The sequence below is a fragment of the Leopardus geoffroyi genome, chromosome C1, assembly GCF_018350155.1.
Source record: "Leopardus geoffroyi isolate Oge1 chromosome C1, O.geoffroyi_Oge1_pat1.0, whole genome shotgun sequence".
In the NCBI taxonomy this organism is placed as follows: domain Eukaryota; kingdom Metazoa; phylum Chordata; class Mammalia; order Carnivora; family Felidae; genus Leopardus; species Leopardus geoffroyi.
In genome coordinates, this window is record NC_059328.1 from 52136250 (window position 1) to 52149670 (window position 13421).

The 13421-nt window shown below is 37.3% G+C and overlaps 1 protein-coding gene across 4 annotated transcripts in view; it reads left to right on the forward strand.

Moving 5' to 3' along the window:
• The window catches only part of ALG6 (ALG6 alpha-1,3-glucosyltransferase), a 67055-nt gene that overhangs the window by 17103 nt on the left and 36531 nt on the right, over positions 1–13421 (forward strand). For all 4 annotated transcript variants that reach the window (XM_045477669.1, XM_045477668.1, XM_045477666.1 and 1 more), the window contains one exon: positions 3637–3721. In XM_045477669.1, coding sequence (XP_045333625.1) covers positions 3637–3721 — 85 coding nt within the window. The remainder of the gene's footprint in view (positions 1–3636; positions 3722–13421) is intronic.

Here is a 13421-nt window from a genome sequence, read left to right on the forward strand (position 1 = left end):
TTTCTCAACCCTAAAGAGAGTCATTATCCATTCTTCTATTTGTTAGAGAATGGTAATAAATTCTTCCACATTGACCACAAGTCTAGAGCAATTTCAGAAAATCTAGATAGTTGGATTTTTTCAGGTATAGAAAATTACCTAAGATCCTCTCTGACTTTTATTATCCCCATGGAGCTAAACAAAAAATAAAGGCAAATAAACAAAAAATAGAAATCAGTTCCAACCCCCCTCCCCCCCAAAAGAAGCCATAGACCATGGTTGTATTCTTTAAAATAGAAACAAACAGGGGCGCTTGGGTGGCTCAGTCGGTTAAGCATCTGACTTCAGCTCAGGTCATGATCTTATGGTTTGTGGGTTCTAGCCCTGCCTCGGGCTCTGTGCTGACGGCTTGGAGCCTGGAGCCTGCTTTGGATTCTGTGTCTTCCTTGATCTCTGTCCCTCCCCTCCTTATTCTCTTTCTCTCTCTCTCTCTCTCTCTCTCCTAAAAATGAATAAATATTAAAAAAGAAATGAAACACATGCATTTCTATCCTGTAAAATAGACATACAAAAATTGCAATTAATTCATTGGGGATATATTTTTCCTTTTTTAAAAAAAATTACAGGTCAATTTAATTAAGTTTTTTTTTAAGTTTATTTAGGTTGAAAGAGCGAGCGCAAGTGGGGGAGGGGCAGAGAGAGAATCCCAAGCAGGCTGCATTCCCTCAGCGTGGAGCCCAACCCAGGGCTTGAACTCATGAACCATGAGATGATGACTTGAACCAAAATCAAAAATCTGACACTTAGTCACCCAGGTGTCCCGATTAAATACATTTTTAATGAAAGTATGCACTATATGCTTAGCAATATGTTTCCTTTGAACTCTGGAAAATCACATTCTCTTGTGTTCATAGAAATGAAAATTCTTACTTGGGTAGCAGTTAGGAAATTGTATAGTCGTGACAAAATATGTGATACTGAAAATACATTATAAGAAGTCAATAATCAGTGAACAATGTGTGTGTGTGTGTGTGTGTGTGTGTGTGTGTGTGTTTCATTTATTTAGAGAGAGAGTGAGTACAGGAGGGGCAGAGAGAGGGAGAGAGACAATCCCAAGCAGGCTCTGTGCTGTCCTCCACGTGGGGCTTGAATTTACAAACCGTGAGATCATGACTTGAGTCGAAACCAGGAGTCAGACGCTTAATATGCTGAGCCACCCAGGCGCTTCAGTGAACAATGTGTTTTTAATTTATAAGGGAAGGTTTCATGGAGGATTCGGAATTTGAGATGGTTCTTGGAAGTTGGATATGAGTTGTTGTAAGGGATATATAAATAGGGAGTAAGTAGCATGAACAGAGGCTTGGAATTTCAAAGTGTCAGACAATAACTTAAAAATGTTTTGGGCAAGAACCAATAGATGGGCACTGTGTTAAAATAGTTGGCATAATTACTTGGTTTGCCATCACAGATGGCACAGTTGCACATCTGGTTAAGTGGAAAATTGGACTCAAAATTTCAAATCTCTTCAACTTGAAGTCCTTGCTATATCACACAGGTTGTCTCAACATCTATGCTTCAACATCATTTATTGAGAATCTAGTAGGTGCCATTACATCTGAAAATACAAAAATGAACAAGATATGGTACTTTTTTTTGAGAGAGACAGGAGTGTGTGTGTGTGTGTGTGTGTGTGTGTGTTTACATATGTCTGTGTACTGTGGGTAATTCCTTGTGACAGTCGCTCTTTATATATGCTTTGGAGATGTTAATCTGCTTTTCCCATGATTATCTCAACAGTGGGGTTATCTCCTTGGGTGGAGATGCTAGCCATTTAAGAATATTGGTATAGTATAGCCATTAAATGCACAAAACCCTATCTAACATAGTTTCCAAAGCTGGAGAAAATATGCTTTGGATTTGAGTGAACTTTAGTACATCATTCTCCAGTGTGAAATTAATTGTTCCCGGTGGATTAATGAGTATATTTGATTGTATGTGATTTTCTTTTTTTTTTTTTTTTTTAATTTTTTTTTTTTCAACTTTTATTTATTTTTGGGACAGAGAGAGACAGAGCATGAACGGGGGAGGGGCAGAGAGAGAGGGAGACACAGAATCAGAAACAGGCTCCAGGCTCTGAGCCATCAGCCCAGAGCCCGACGCGGGGCTCGAACTCACGGACCGCGAGATCGTGACCTGGCTGAAGTCGGACGCTTAACCGACTGCGCCACCCAGGCGCCCCATGTATGTGATTTTCAATTGCAGACTTAAAAACCTATGACTCTAGGTGTCTGGGTTTCTGACAATTTTTAGTCACCTGCTAGTTAAATAGTGGATGTTCACAATTTTCGAATGGAATTACCTTTATGTCATTTAACATAACTTAAGGTTAATAACCCACTCACACACGTTGCCAACAATATAAAACTGGATTATGGAGCCAGTTTGCCTGGGTTGAAATCCAGACCCTGCTACTTAATGCCTGGGTGACCATTGCCTCTCTTTTCACCTGTAAAGTAGGGATACTAATAATACTTCATTGTTGTATCTGGCACATATTAAGTGCTATCAATTGTTAAAGATCTATTATTCCGTATTCGCTATTTTGAAATAAAAAAAACCGAAACTGATAGTTTTTATGTCACTTATTTGACAGCAAAGCCTGACCTAACTAATGTCTTTTTCTTTTTTTAAAATTTGTTTTAATGTTTATTCATTTCTGAGAGACAGAGAAAGAGTGTGAGTGGGGGAGGGGCAGAAAGAGGGAGACACAGAATCTGAAGCAGCTCCAGGCTCTGAGCTGTCAGCACAGACCCCGGATGAGGGACTGGAACTCATGAATGATGAGATCATGACCTGAGCCGAAGTCAGACGCTTAACCCTCTGAGCCACCCAGGTGCCTCTACTAATGTCTTTATAACATATAGTATGTTTTGGTTCTGTACTGAACCTTGTTATTTGTATTTAGTTTGCAAAAGCCCTTTGTAAAGTATAGATACTCATTTTTATTGTTTTATGATACTTAGTGGACAGTCTTTCTCGTGAAGTAAAAATAAACTTGGATATTTTAAAATTAGTATTATTAACTAATTAATGTTAATAATATCTTGTATTTATTGAATGTTTACTGTGTGCCACATCCTTTACTGGGTATTTTATATCATTATCTTACATATTCCAGTAGTTCTCCAGGTAGTTCTTGTTTTTAATGGGTTGAGGTTTAGGGAGGTTAAGTAATTTGTCCAAGATCACTCAGTCACTCTGTGTGCTAACAGTGATAGGATTCAGACCTCATCTCTGCTGTTTTTGGTAATGTCTGTGATTCTTTTCTTTAACCTACACTGCCTCTATAATTTAGAAAAGTTTCGGTGCGACTGGGTGGCTCAGTCAGGTGTCCGACTCTTGATCTCAGCTCAGGTCATGATCTCACGGTTCGTGAGTCCAAGCCCCGCATCAGGCTCTGTGCTGACAGCATGGAGCCTGCTTAGGATACCCACTCTCTCTCTATTTCTCTGTTCCTCCTCGACTTATGCTCTCACTCTCTCTCTCAAAATAAATAAATAAGTTAAAAAAATTTTTTTTTAAATTTTTCATGAGGAAATAAAATCATTGGTATATTAAAGTATATTGTTGTCTGGCTGTTTTTACCTTTCATATTAGGTGCTGGAAAACCCCCTATGTTTGGTGATTATGAAGCTCAGAGACACTGGCAAGAAATTACTTTTAATTTACCCATCAAACAATGGTATGGATAATTTTAACTTGATTTTATTGTTTATCATAGTTAATACAGATTATTTGAAGATACGTAGGAAAATGTATATAAAAGGAATATATATTCAAGGAAAATATGCCATTCCTCTTCAGCATACTCATTTTCCTGTATACTGATACCACTTATTACCTTGTATATTATAGGCTCATATTTAAAGTTTCATACTCCTGAAAGTTACCCATGTACTCAGCAGCTAAAGTATGATGAGAACTTTGAGGAAAGAACACTGTATGCTTTAGAAGCTTCTCTGGACATAAACTAAAGAACCATCCTGGGCTAACGATATTTTTTCTGGTGGTTTCACAAACTGTCTTTGTTAGGAATGAATGAGATATGAAAGAGCTACTGCTTAGCGGTGAGGAGTGTAGGTGCTCAAATTAGACTGCCTGAGTTCAGATTCTTGTTCTACTGTCTACTAGCTGTAGCTGTGTGACCTTTGGCAAAATTACTTAACATTTCTGCCACGGTTTTTTCACTTGTAGAGTGGAAATGATAGAATACATATTTCACTGGGTTATTGTGAGTATTGAATAAAACGATACATGCAAAACACTTAGACTAGTGTTTGCAACAAGATGAGCTCTCAGGAAATGTTAGCTGTGGTTATATCTTTACTGAAATTTGTGCCTGTGTCATCTTTATCAAATATATTCCAATCACAATTGATAACATTGCTTATTGATTTATTGGATGCCTAATAGATTATTTTATTTGACTGGCTGTACAAACTGTTTACATTGTTCTGTTGATTGCTTTGATCACTGCTTTTTTTTTTTTTTCCTTATATACTGATACATTTATTCGAGTCTTTAGAATCCAAATGAACCATTTCATGTGATTTTATGTGAGGAAAGTATATGATACCTTTTTTTCCAGAGCTAAAATACATTTATTATTATTTTTAAATTAAAGTGTAATTGACATACAAAACCTGTTCCAGGTGTACATCATAGTGATTTGATATTTTTATACCTTACTCAGTGATCCCCATGATAAGTCTAATCACTTTCACCATACAAATTTATTACAATATTATTGACTATGTTCCCTGTGCTGTACATTACATCCCCATGACTTATTTTATAACTAGTTTGTACCTTTTAATCCCCTTCACCTATTTTGTCCACCTTCCAACCCCTTCCCACTCTGATAACCAACAGTTTCTTGTCCATATGACTCTGTTTCTGTTTTATTTGCTCATTTGTTTTCTAGATTGCATACATAAGTGAAATCATACAGTATTTGTCTTTCTCTGACTTTTTTCACTTAACAATACTTTCTAGGTCCATCCATGTTGTTGCAAATGGCAAGATTTTGTTCTTTTTTGTGGCTGAGTAATATTCCACTGCATATATTCAGTTGATCCTTGAACAACACAGGTTTGAACAAACTACAGAGGTCTACTTATATGTGGATTAAAAAAAATTTTTTTTAATGTTTATTTTTGAGAGAGAGAGCAAGAGAGAGAGAGCATGAGCAGGGAGGGACAGAGAGAGAGGGAGACACAGAATCTGAAGCAGGCTCCAGGCTCTGAGCTGTCAGCCCAGAGCCCGACGCAGGGCTCGAACTCACAGACCGTGAGATCGTGACATGAGCTGAAGTCGGATGCTTAACTAAGCCACCCAGGTGCCCCAGGGATTTTTAAAATAAGTACAGTACAGTGCTATAAATATATTTTCTCTTCCTTATGATTTTAATAGCATTTCCTTCTTGCTAGCTTACTTATTGTAAGAATACAGTATGTAATACGTGTAATATACAAGATAAATGTTAATCAACTGTTATGTTATTGGTAAGGCTTTCAGTCAGCAGGCTATTGGTAGTTGAGTTTGGGAAATCAGAAGTTATACATGGATTTTCACTATGTTGGGGGTTTGGGGCAACTAACTTCTGCATTATTCAAGATTTATTTGTATATAACGTTTTCTTTATCCATTGATCTAGCAATGGATACTTAGGTTATCTTGGCTATTGTAAACAATGCTATAATGAACATAGGGGTACATGTATCTTTTCAAATTGGTGTTTTCATTTTCTTTGGATAAATACCCAGAAGTGGAATTGCTAGATCATATGCTAGTACTATTTCTGATTTTTGAGGAACGTTTGTACTGTTTTCCATAGTGGTTGGACCAAGTTACATTCCCAGCAGTTCACGAGTTCCCTTTTCTCTTCATCCTCCCCAACACTTGTTTCTTGTCTTTGTGATCTTAGCCAACCAATCTGACTGGTGTGAGGAGATGATACCTTATTGTGGTTTGGATTTGTATTTTTCTGATTATTAGTGATGTTGATTATCTTTTCATGTGACTGTTGGCTGTCTTTATGTCTTTGGAAAAATGGCTATTCAAGAATGTGCTCTGCCCATTTTTTAATTGGGTTGTTTGTTTTTTTATTAAGTTTTGTAAGTTCTTTATGTATTTTGGACATTAACTACTTAGTGGATGTATGATTTGCAAACACAGTAGGTTGCCTTTTTTTTTTTAATTTTATTTTTAAGTAATCTTGCTATACCCGACATGGGGCTCAAACTCCCAACCCCAAGATAAAGAGTTGCACACCCTACCAATTGAGCCAGCCAGGTGCCTGCCTTTTTGTTTTGTTATTTTCCTTCACTGGAAAAGAACTGCTTTTTAGTTTGATGTAATCCCTTTTTTTTTTTTTTTTTTTTTTAGCTTTTGTTGTCCTTGCCTTAAGATACTGTTCCAAAAATATAGTGCTCAGACTGATGTCAAAGAACTTATGCTTATGTTTTCTTCTAGTAGTTTTATAGTTTTAGTTCTTTTTTTAAAAATTTTTTTTTAACGTTTATTTATTTTTGAGACAGAGAGAGACAGAGCATGAACGGGGGAGGGTCAGAGAGAGGGAGACACAGAATCCGAAACAGTCTCCAGGCCCTGAGCTGTCAGCACAGAGCCCGATGCGGGGCTCCAACTCACGGACCGCGAGATCACGACCTGAGCTGAAGTCGGCTGCTTAACTGACTGAGCCACCCAGGCGCCCCAATATAGTTTTAGTTCTTATATTCAAATCTTTAATCCATTCTAAAGTTATCTTTGTGTATGGTATAAGATAGTGGTCCAGTTTCATTCTTTTGCATGTAGCTGTCCAGTTTTCCCAACACCATTTATTGAAGAGACTGTTATTTCCCCATTGTATATTCTTGCCTCTTTTGTCATAGATTAATTGACCATATATTCATAGGTTTATTTTTGGGTTCTCTTCTGTTCCATTGATCTCTGTGTCTGTTTCATGCCAGTACCATACTGTTTTTTTTTTATAAGAATAACATTTTATTGGAAATATATTTTTATTTTAATAGATTTTTATTTTACTTCATATACCCTTATATGAATTTGCTTAGCAATTGAATTCAGCACTAATTCTTTTTTTTTTTTTTAATGTTTATTTTTGAGAGAGAGAGAGACAGAGACAGAGACAGAGTGCGAGCGTGGGAGGGGCAGAAAGAGACAGACATAGAATCCGAGGCAGGCTCCAGGCTCTGAGCTGTCAGCACAGAGCCTGATTTTTTTTTTTTTTTCTTAAAGTTTATTTATTTTGAGAGAGAAAGAGAGAGAACGACTGGAGGAGGGGCAAAGAGAGGGAGAGACAGAATCTCAAGCAGGCTCTGCAATATCAGTGCAGAGCCAATGTGGGGCTCTAACTCACGAAGTGTGAGATCATGACCTGAGCTGAGATCAAGAGTTGGATGCTTGACCGACTGAACCAGCCAGGGGCCCTCATACTGTTTTGATTACTATAGCTTTGATAGTTTGAAATCAGGGAGTGTGATACTTCCAGCCTTGTTCTTTCTCAAGATTGTTTTGGCTATTTGGGGTCTTTGGTGGTTGCATAAATATTTTTGTATTCTTTGTTTTTGGTCACTGCTTATGTATAATTCATTTAAGAGAGAGTTTCATACATGAACGTCATATTGAACTTCCTATTAATAGGTTGGCTCTACCCTAGTCAAAGAGCATTTAAAATAGAGATGAGCTAAATATTTGACACTATGCATTGTACTATTTTGAGCATCTTCCATACCTTTATACAGTGATTTTTTAAAAAAGTTTATTTATTTTGAGAGAGAAAGAGAGAGAGAAAGCAGGGGAGGGGCAGAGAGAGAGAGAGAGAGAGAGAGAGAATCCCAAGCAGTCTCTGCACTGTCAGCGTGGAGCCCGACGTGGAGCTCCAGCTACCGAACTAGTGGGACCATGACCTGAACCAAAACCAAGAACCAGCTGCTAAACCAACTGAGCCATCCAGGTGCCCCTCCTCATATAGTGACTTAACCAATGAGTATCACTCTTCCAATTATTAATACATTTTTAATGTGTTTTTCTCTTGCTTGATTGATAGAATAAGGTAATGTTTGTTGAGGGAAACCAGCCCATTGCTTTTGAGTTTTGTAATTCTTTTTTATTCCTTTGTAAAAATTACACAGATAAGACAATTGTATTTTTGGCTGTTCTCTTGTTAAGTACTTCTTAACAGATTTTGATATAAAAGTAATTGTGATATTTCGTATTGAAAGATTAAGGTGATAAATTGTAGCTTTTGGCTTTAATGGTAGGTGGCGAAAACATTGATTCCAGGAGTGAGAATATAATTTTTTTTTTTTTGAGAATATAATCTTAATTCAGTATGGAGAGTGGATTATTCTGATCTCAGTTTTCAGTTTTCTGCGCCAGTTGTCTCCTACTTTAACCCAGATAATCAGGAGTTGACTGTATGTATACATTTTCGTTCTTTTTTCTTTGTTAAAAACCAGACAGTGTATACCTCAGATATAATTATATGATCCCAGTTTTAACCATGATCTGTGAGCCTTAAATATTATGAAATGGCTAATCTCGGTAGTAAATTTTAATAGTTTTGAAATCTTTATTAAGGAGTGGGTACCATGAGAATCCTGAATCGTAGACTTAGAAACAGAGACATATGGTATAAAGAAACATGATTTATCATTAGTTGATTATGCAATACTTCATGATGTTCATAAGGAATTTAAGAAATATGATTTAGTATAATAAATGTCAGAAATTTTCTCTTTATGAGTGGATAGACTAGAAAACCAAAAATGTACACCTGGAAATTCTAAGAGAAACTGATCTGTTTCAGATTCATATTAAATGGTGTGATTTCTTATTTTTTTTTACTTCAGTTTTCTAATAGTGAAGTCTTTCTCTTTTTACCTAGAGAGTTAGCTATAGGTAACTATAGCTAACTTGTCAAAACTCTTTCAAGTGAAATAGTTATTTAAAATATATCAGGAGGGGTGCCTGAGTGGTTCAGTGAGTTGTGTCCAACTTTTGATCTTAGCTTAGGTCTTGATCTTAGGGTTGTGAGTTCAAGCTCTGCATTGGGCTCCACTGTGGGTGTGGAGCCTACTTAAAAAAAGAAAAAGATATCAGGATTGGTCATGTTAACTTTAGAAGTGTTAGTTTTAATAATTAAATAATTTTAAATTAAAAGAAAACTTTTTATTATTCATTGTGTATTACTGTAATAAAATAGAACTAAATTTATAATAAACTTTATAATGCACATTCCTTATATGTGGGATCAAGAGCACTTTTGGCATCAAGTAATAGAAAACCTGAGTAATGGTAGCTTAAGCAGTAATCTTTTTATAATTTTTTTTCTGATACTTATTTTTGAGATAGAGTGAGAGACAGAGTACAAGTGGGGGAGGGACAGAGAGAGATGGAGACACAGAGTAAGAAGCAGGCTCCAGGCTCTGAGCTGTCAGAACAGAGTGCTCGAATTCACAAACCGTTAGATCCTGACCTTAGTTGAAGTCGGACACTTAACTGACTAAGCCACTCAGGTGCCTCAATAAAATAATTATATTAGCTCAAGAAGTAGATCATTGTAATGCTAGTAAAGTGGCTCAGCAATAGCAATCAGAGACTCAGGCTTTCCCCATTCTTCCTCTCTGCTGTTCTTTCTTCTTGGAATGTTAGCTTTTCATCCTGAGTCTGTCCACTCTGTAGTCTGTAGATGACTGCTCAGGCTACAAGTGTTGTAACTTTATACAGCTATGCTCAAGGCAGGAATAATAGGAATGCCTTCTTATTACCTCTCTTTTTGTCATGGAGCAAAATCTTTCCCAACTTTAAAGCAATCATTAATAAAAGATGCTTGACTCAGTGCAGGTATGGTTTATACCTGGGGCTAACGGAAGAGTCCACTTACCCTGAGCTTGTTTTCTAAACAAAATCACAGTTTTATAAATCAAGAGAATTGGTGGGCATGGCTGTTTATTTCAGCATTGTTTATAGTAATGAGAAATCTGACACACTCTAAATTTTCTCTTATAGGGGGATGATTAAATAAACTATATTTTCTCTGTTCACATGGTTTTTTCTGGATAGATTGTTAGAAGTGGAATCTCTGAAGTAGACAGTTTTAATGGATACCAACACAAGAATATCTTCTTTCTACACACATTTATCAACACTTAATAACCCCAGACTTTTAAAATTTCCATTTCCTTGAGTACTTGTGACATTGAACATTTTTTAATATATTTGCTGATCAATGTATTTCTTCTAAAAATTGCATATTTATATCTTTTTTCCATGTTTTTGGTGGATTGCAGGTCTTTTTTGTAATAATTTGTATGAATTTATTTATATTATTTTTAATTATTTATATTTTAAATTTATTAATTTATTTTGAGAGTGAGAGACCCTGTGAGCAGGGGAGGGGCAGAGAGAGGGGGAGAGAGAGAATCCTAAGCAGCCTCCATGCTGACAGTGCAGAGCCCAACATGGGGCTCGATCTTACCAATTGTGAGATCGTGATCTGAGCCGACCAAGAGTTGAGCCACCCAGGCACCTCTGTTTATTTACTTTTAAATGTTTATTTATTTATTTTGACAGAGAGAGAGAGAGTGCAAGTGGGGGAGGGTACAGAGAAGGAGAGAGAGAGTCCCAAACAGGCTGCATGCTGTCAACACAGAGCCCAATGTTGGGCTCAATCTCACAAACCATGAGATCATGTCCTGAGCCAAAACCAAGAGTTGGATGCTTAACCAATTGAGCCACCCAGGTGCCCTTAATTTGTATGGTTTTAAAATAAAGTTACAGGGGCGCCTGGGTGGCTTACTTGGTTAAGCATCCAACTTCGGCTCAGGTCATTATTTCATGGTTCATGAGTTTGAGCTCCACATCAGGTTCTGTTCTGACAGCTCAGAGCCTGGAGCCTGCTTTGGATTCTGTGTCTCCCTCTCTCTCTGCTCCTCCCCTGATTGCACTCTCTCTCTCTCTTTTTCTCAAGAATAAATAAATGTTAAAAATAAATTAAAAATAAAATAAAATAAAGTTACAGTAGTCCCCTACTATCCATGGGGCATAAGTTCCAATACCCCCAGTGTATGCCTGAAACTATGGATAGCACCAAACCCTATAGGCTGTTTTTTCCTATACATGCATACCAACAATAAAGTTTAATTCATAAATTAGTACAGTAAGAGATTAATAATGATAACAATAATAAAATATAACAACTATAACCATGTACTGTAATAAAAGTTATGGGAATTTGTTTCTCTCAAAATATCTTATTGGACTGTACTCACCTTTCTTCTTGTGATGATGTAAGATAATAAAATGCCTACATCCTGAGATGAAGTGCAGTGAATGACATAGTCATTGTGATGTAGCATTAAGCTACTGTTGACCTTCTGAGGATACGTCAGGAGGACAGCCTGCTTCCAGACTGCAGTTAACCACTGGTCGCTGCAATCGCAGAAAGTGAAACTGTGGCTAAGGGAGGACTACTGTATATTAATTTTCTATTCTATGTTAACAAATGACCACAAATGGTGATTACTTAAAGACACATTTTTTTTTCAATTTTTTTAAATCTTTATTTCTTTTTGAGAGAGAGAGAGACAGAGTGAGAGCAGGGGAGGAACAGAGAGAGAGGGAGACTCAGAATCCGAAGCAGTCTCAAGGCTCTGAGCTGTCAGCACAGAGCCCGACGCGGGGCTCGAACCCACGAACCATGAGATCATGACCTGAGCTGAAGTCGGTCGCTTAACCGACTCAGCCACCCAGGCACCCCTTAAAGACACATTTTTTATCACACAGCTTTTTTTTTTTTAGGTCAGAAGTCTGGGCATGGCTTATCTTGATATTCTGCTCAGGGCCTCTAGGAGGCTGCATGCAATCCAGTTGTCATCTGGGGCTCTAGTCTTACTGGAGTTTGAACTGGGGGAGGAACTATTTCCAAGGTACCTCAGGTTGTTGGCAGAATTAATTTCCTTGCGTCTGCAAGACTGAGGACTTCAGTTTCTTGTTGGATGCTACCCTCAGCTCCTAGAGTCTACTTGCAGTTTCTTGCCATGTGGCTTCTCCAGTATGGTCACTTATTAAAACACGACAGCTTCCCTCTTCAAAGTCCGTGAAAGGGAGTCTTTCTGGCACACTTACTAGCAAGACAGAATCTTATATATATACAAAACATAAGCACAAGAGTGGTATCTATGACCTTTGTCATATTCTCTTGGTTACAAACAAGTCACAGGTCTTGCACACTTAAGGGGATTGTATACATTCAGGGGCATGAACAATAGGAGATGGGATTTATGGGGATGACCTTAAAGTCTGTCTGCTATAACAGTATTCTACGTTTTAATCATTTTTCTTAATGTGTATGTGTGTATAAAATAAACATCTTCCTGTTTTTCTTGCCTTTAAACTTTTCTTAAGGTGTCTTGTCATATATAAATTTTACATTTTGATGTGCAGAAATTCTTTGAACTATTGTTGAAACTCTTCTGTGAATTTGAAACTATTTCACTTCAAAATATGTTTTTTGGGGGCACCTGGGTGGCTTAGTGGTTAAATGTCCAACTTGTGATTTTGGCTCAGGTCACAATCTCACGGTTTGTGAGATCCAGGCCCACGTCAGTGCAGAGCCTGCTTGATATTCTCTCTCCCTCTCTCTCTCTCCCTCCCCAGTTCGAGTGCCCACATGCCCACTCTCTCTCAAAAATAAATAAACTTAAAAAATATATATGTGTTTTTTTAAAAAGTAAAAATACCCATGACTCTGGGTTGTGTATTAGAAAAAAACTGTGTCATGGGGTGCCTGGGTGGCTCAGTCAGTTAAGCGTCGGACCTTGGCTCATGTCATGATCTCATGGCTCCTGAGGTTGAGCCCCACGTTGGGCTCTGTGCTGACAGCTCAGAGCCTGAAGCCTGCTTGAGATCTGTCTTGGTCTCTCTCTGCCCCTCCCCTGCTCATGTTCTCTCTCTCTCTCTCTCCCTCTCTCCCTCCCTCTCCCTCTCTCTCTCTCAAAAGTAAAAAAAAAAAAAAAAAAAAAAAAATTAAAAAAATCTAAAAAAAAGAAGAAAAATTGTATCTTGAACTTAATGATAACACTCTTGAATGTAATTTCATAATTCGCATGGTAGCCAGATTTTTTCTGACAAAACATTTAACTGAGATTATTTGGGAATTCATTGGCAAAGTACATTTCAACATATAAATAGCATGTGCACAACTTTTCAGATATATCTAAAATATATAAGGCAGAGAATTAACTAGTTGCTTTGTTTCTACTAGTAGATTTTGAAGCTTTAGTGGAAACATTTGAAAGCTACTTTTTCCGTAAATTCCGCTCTTATTTGTCCACTTCCATAAGAATAGGGAACAA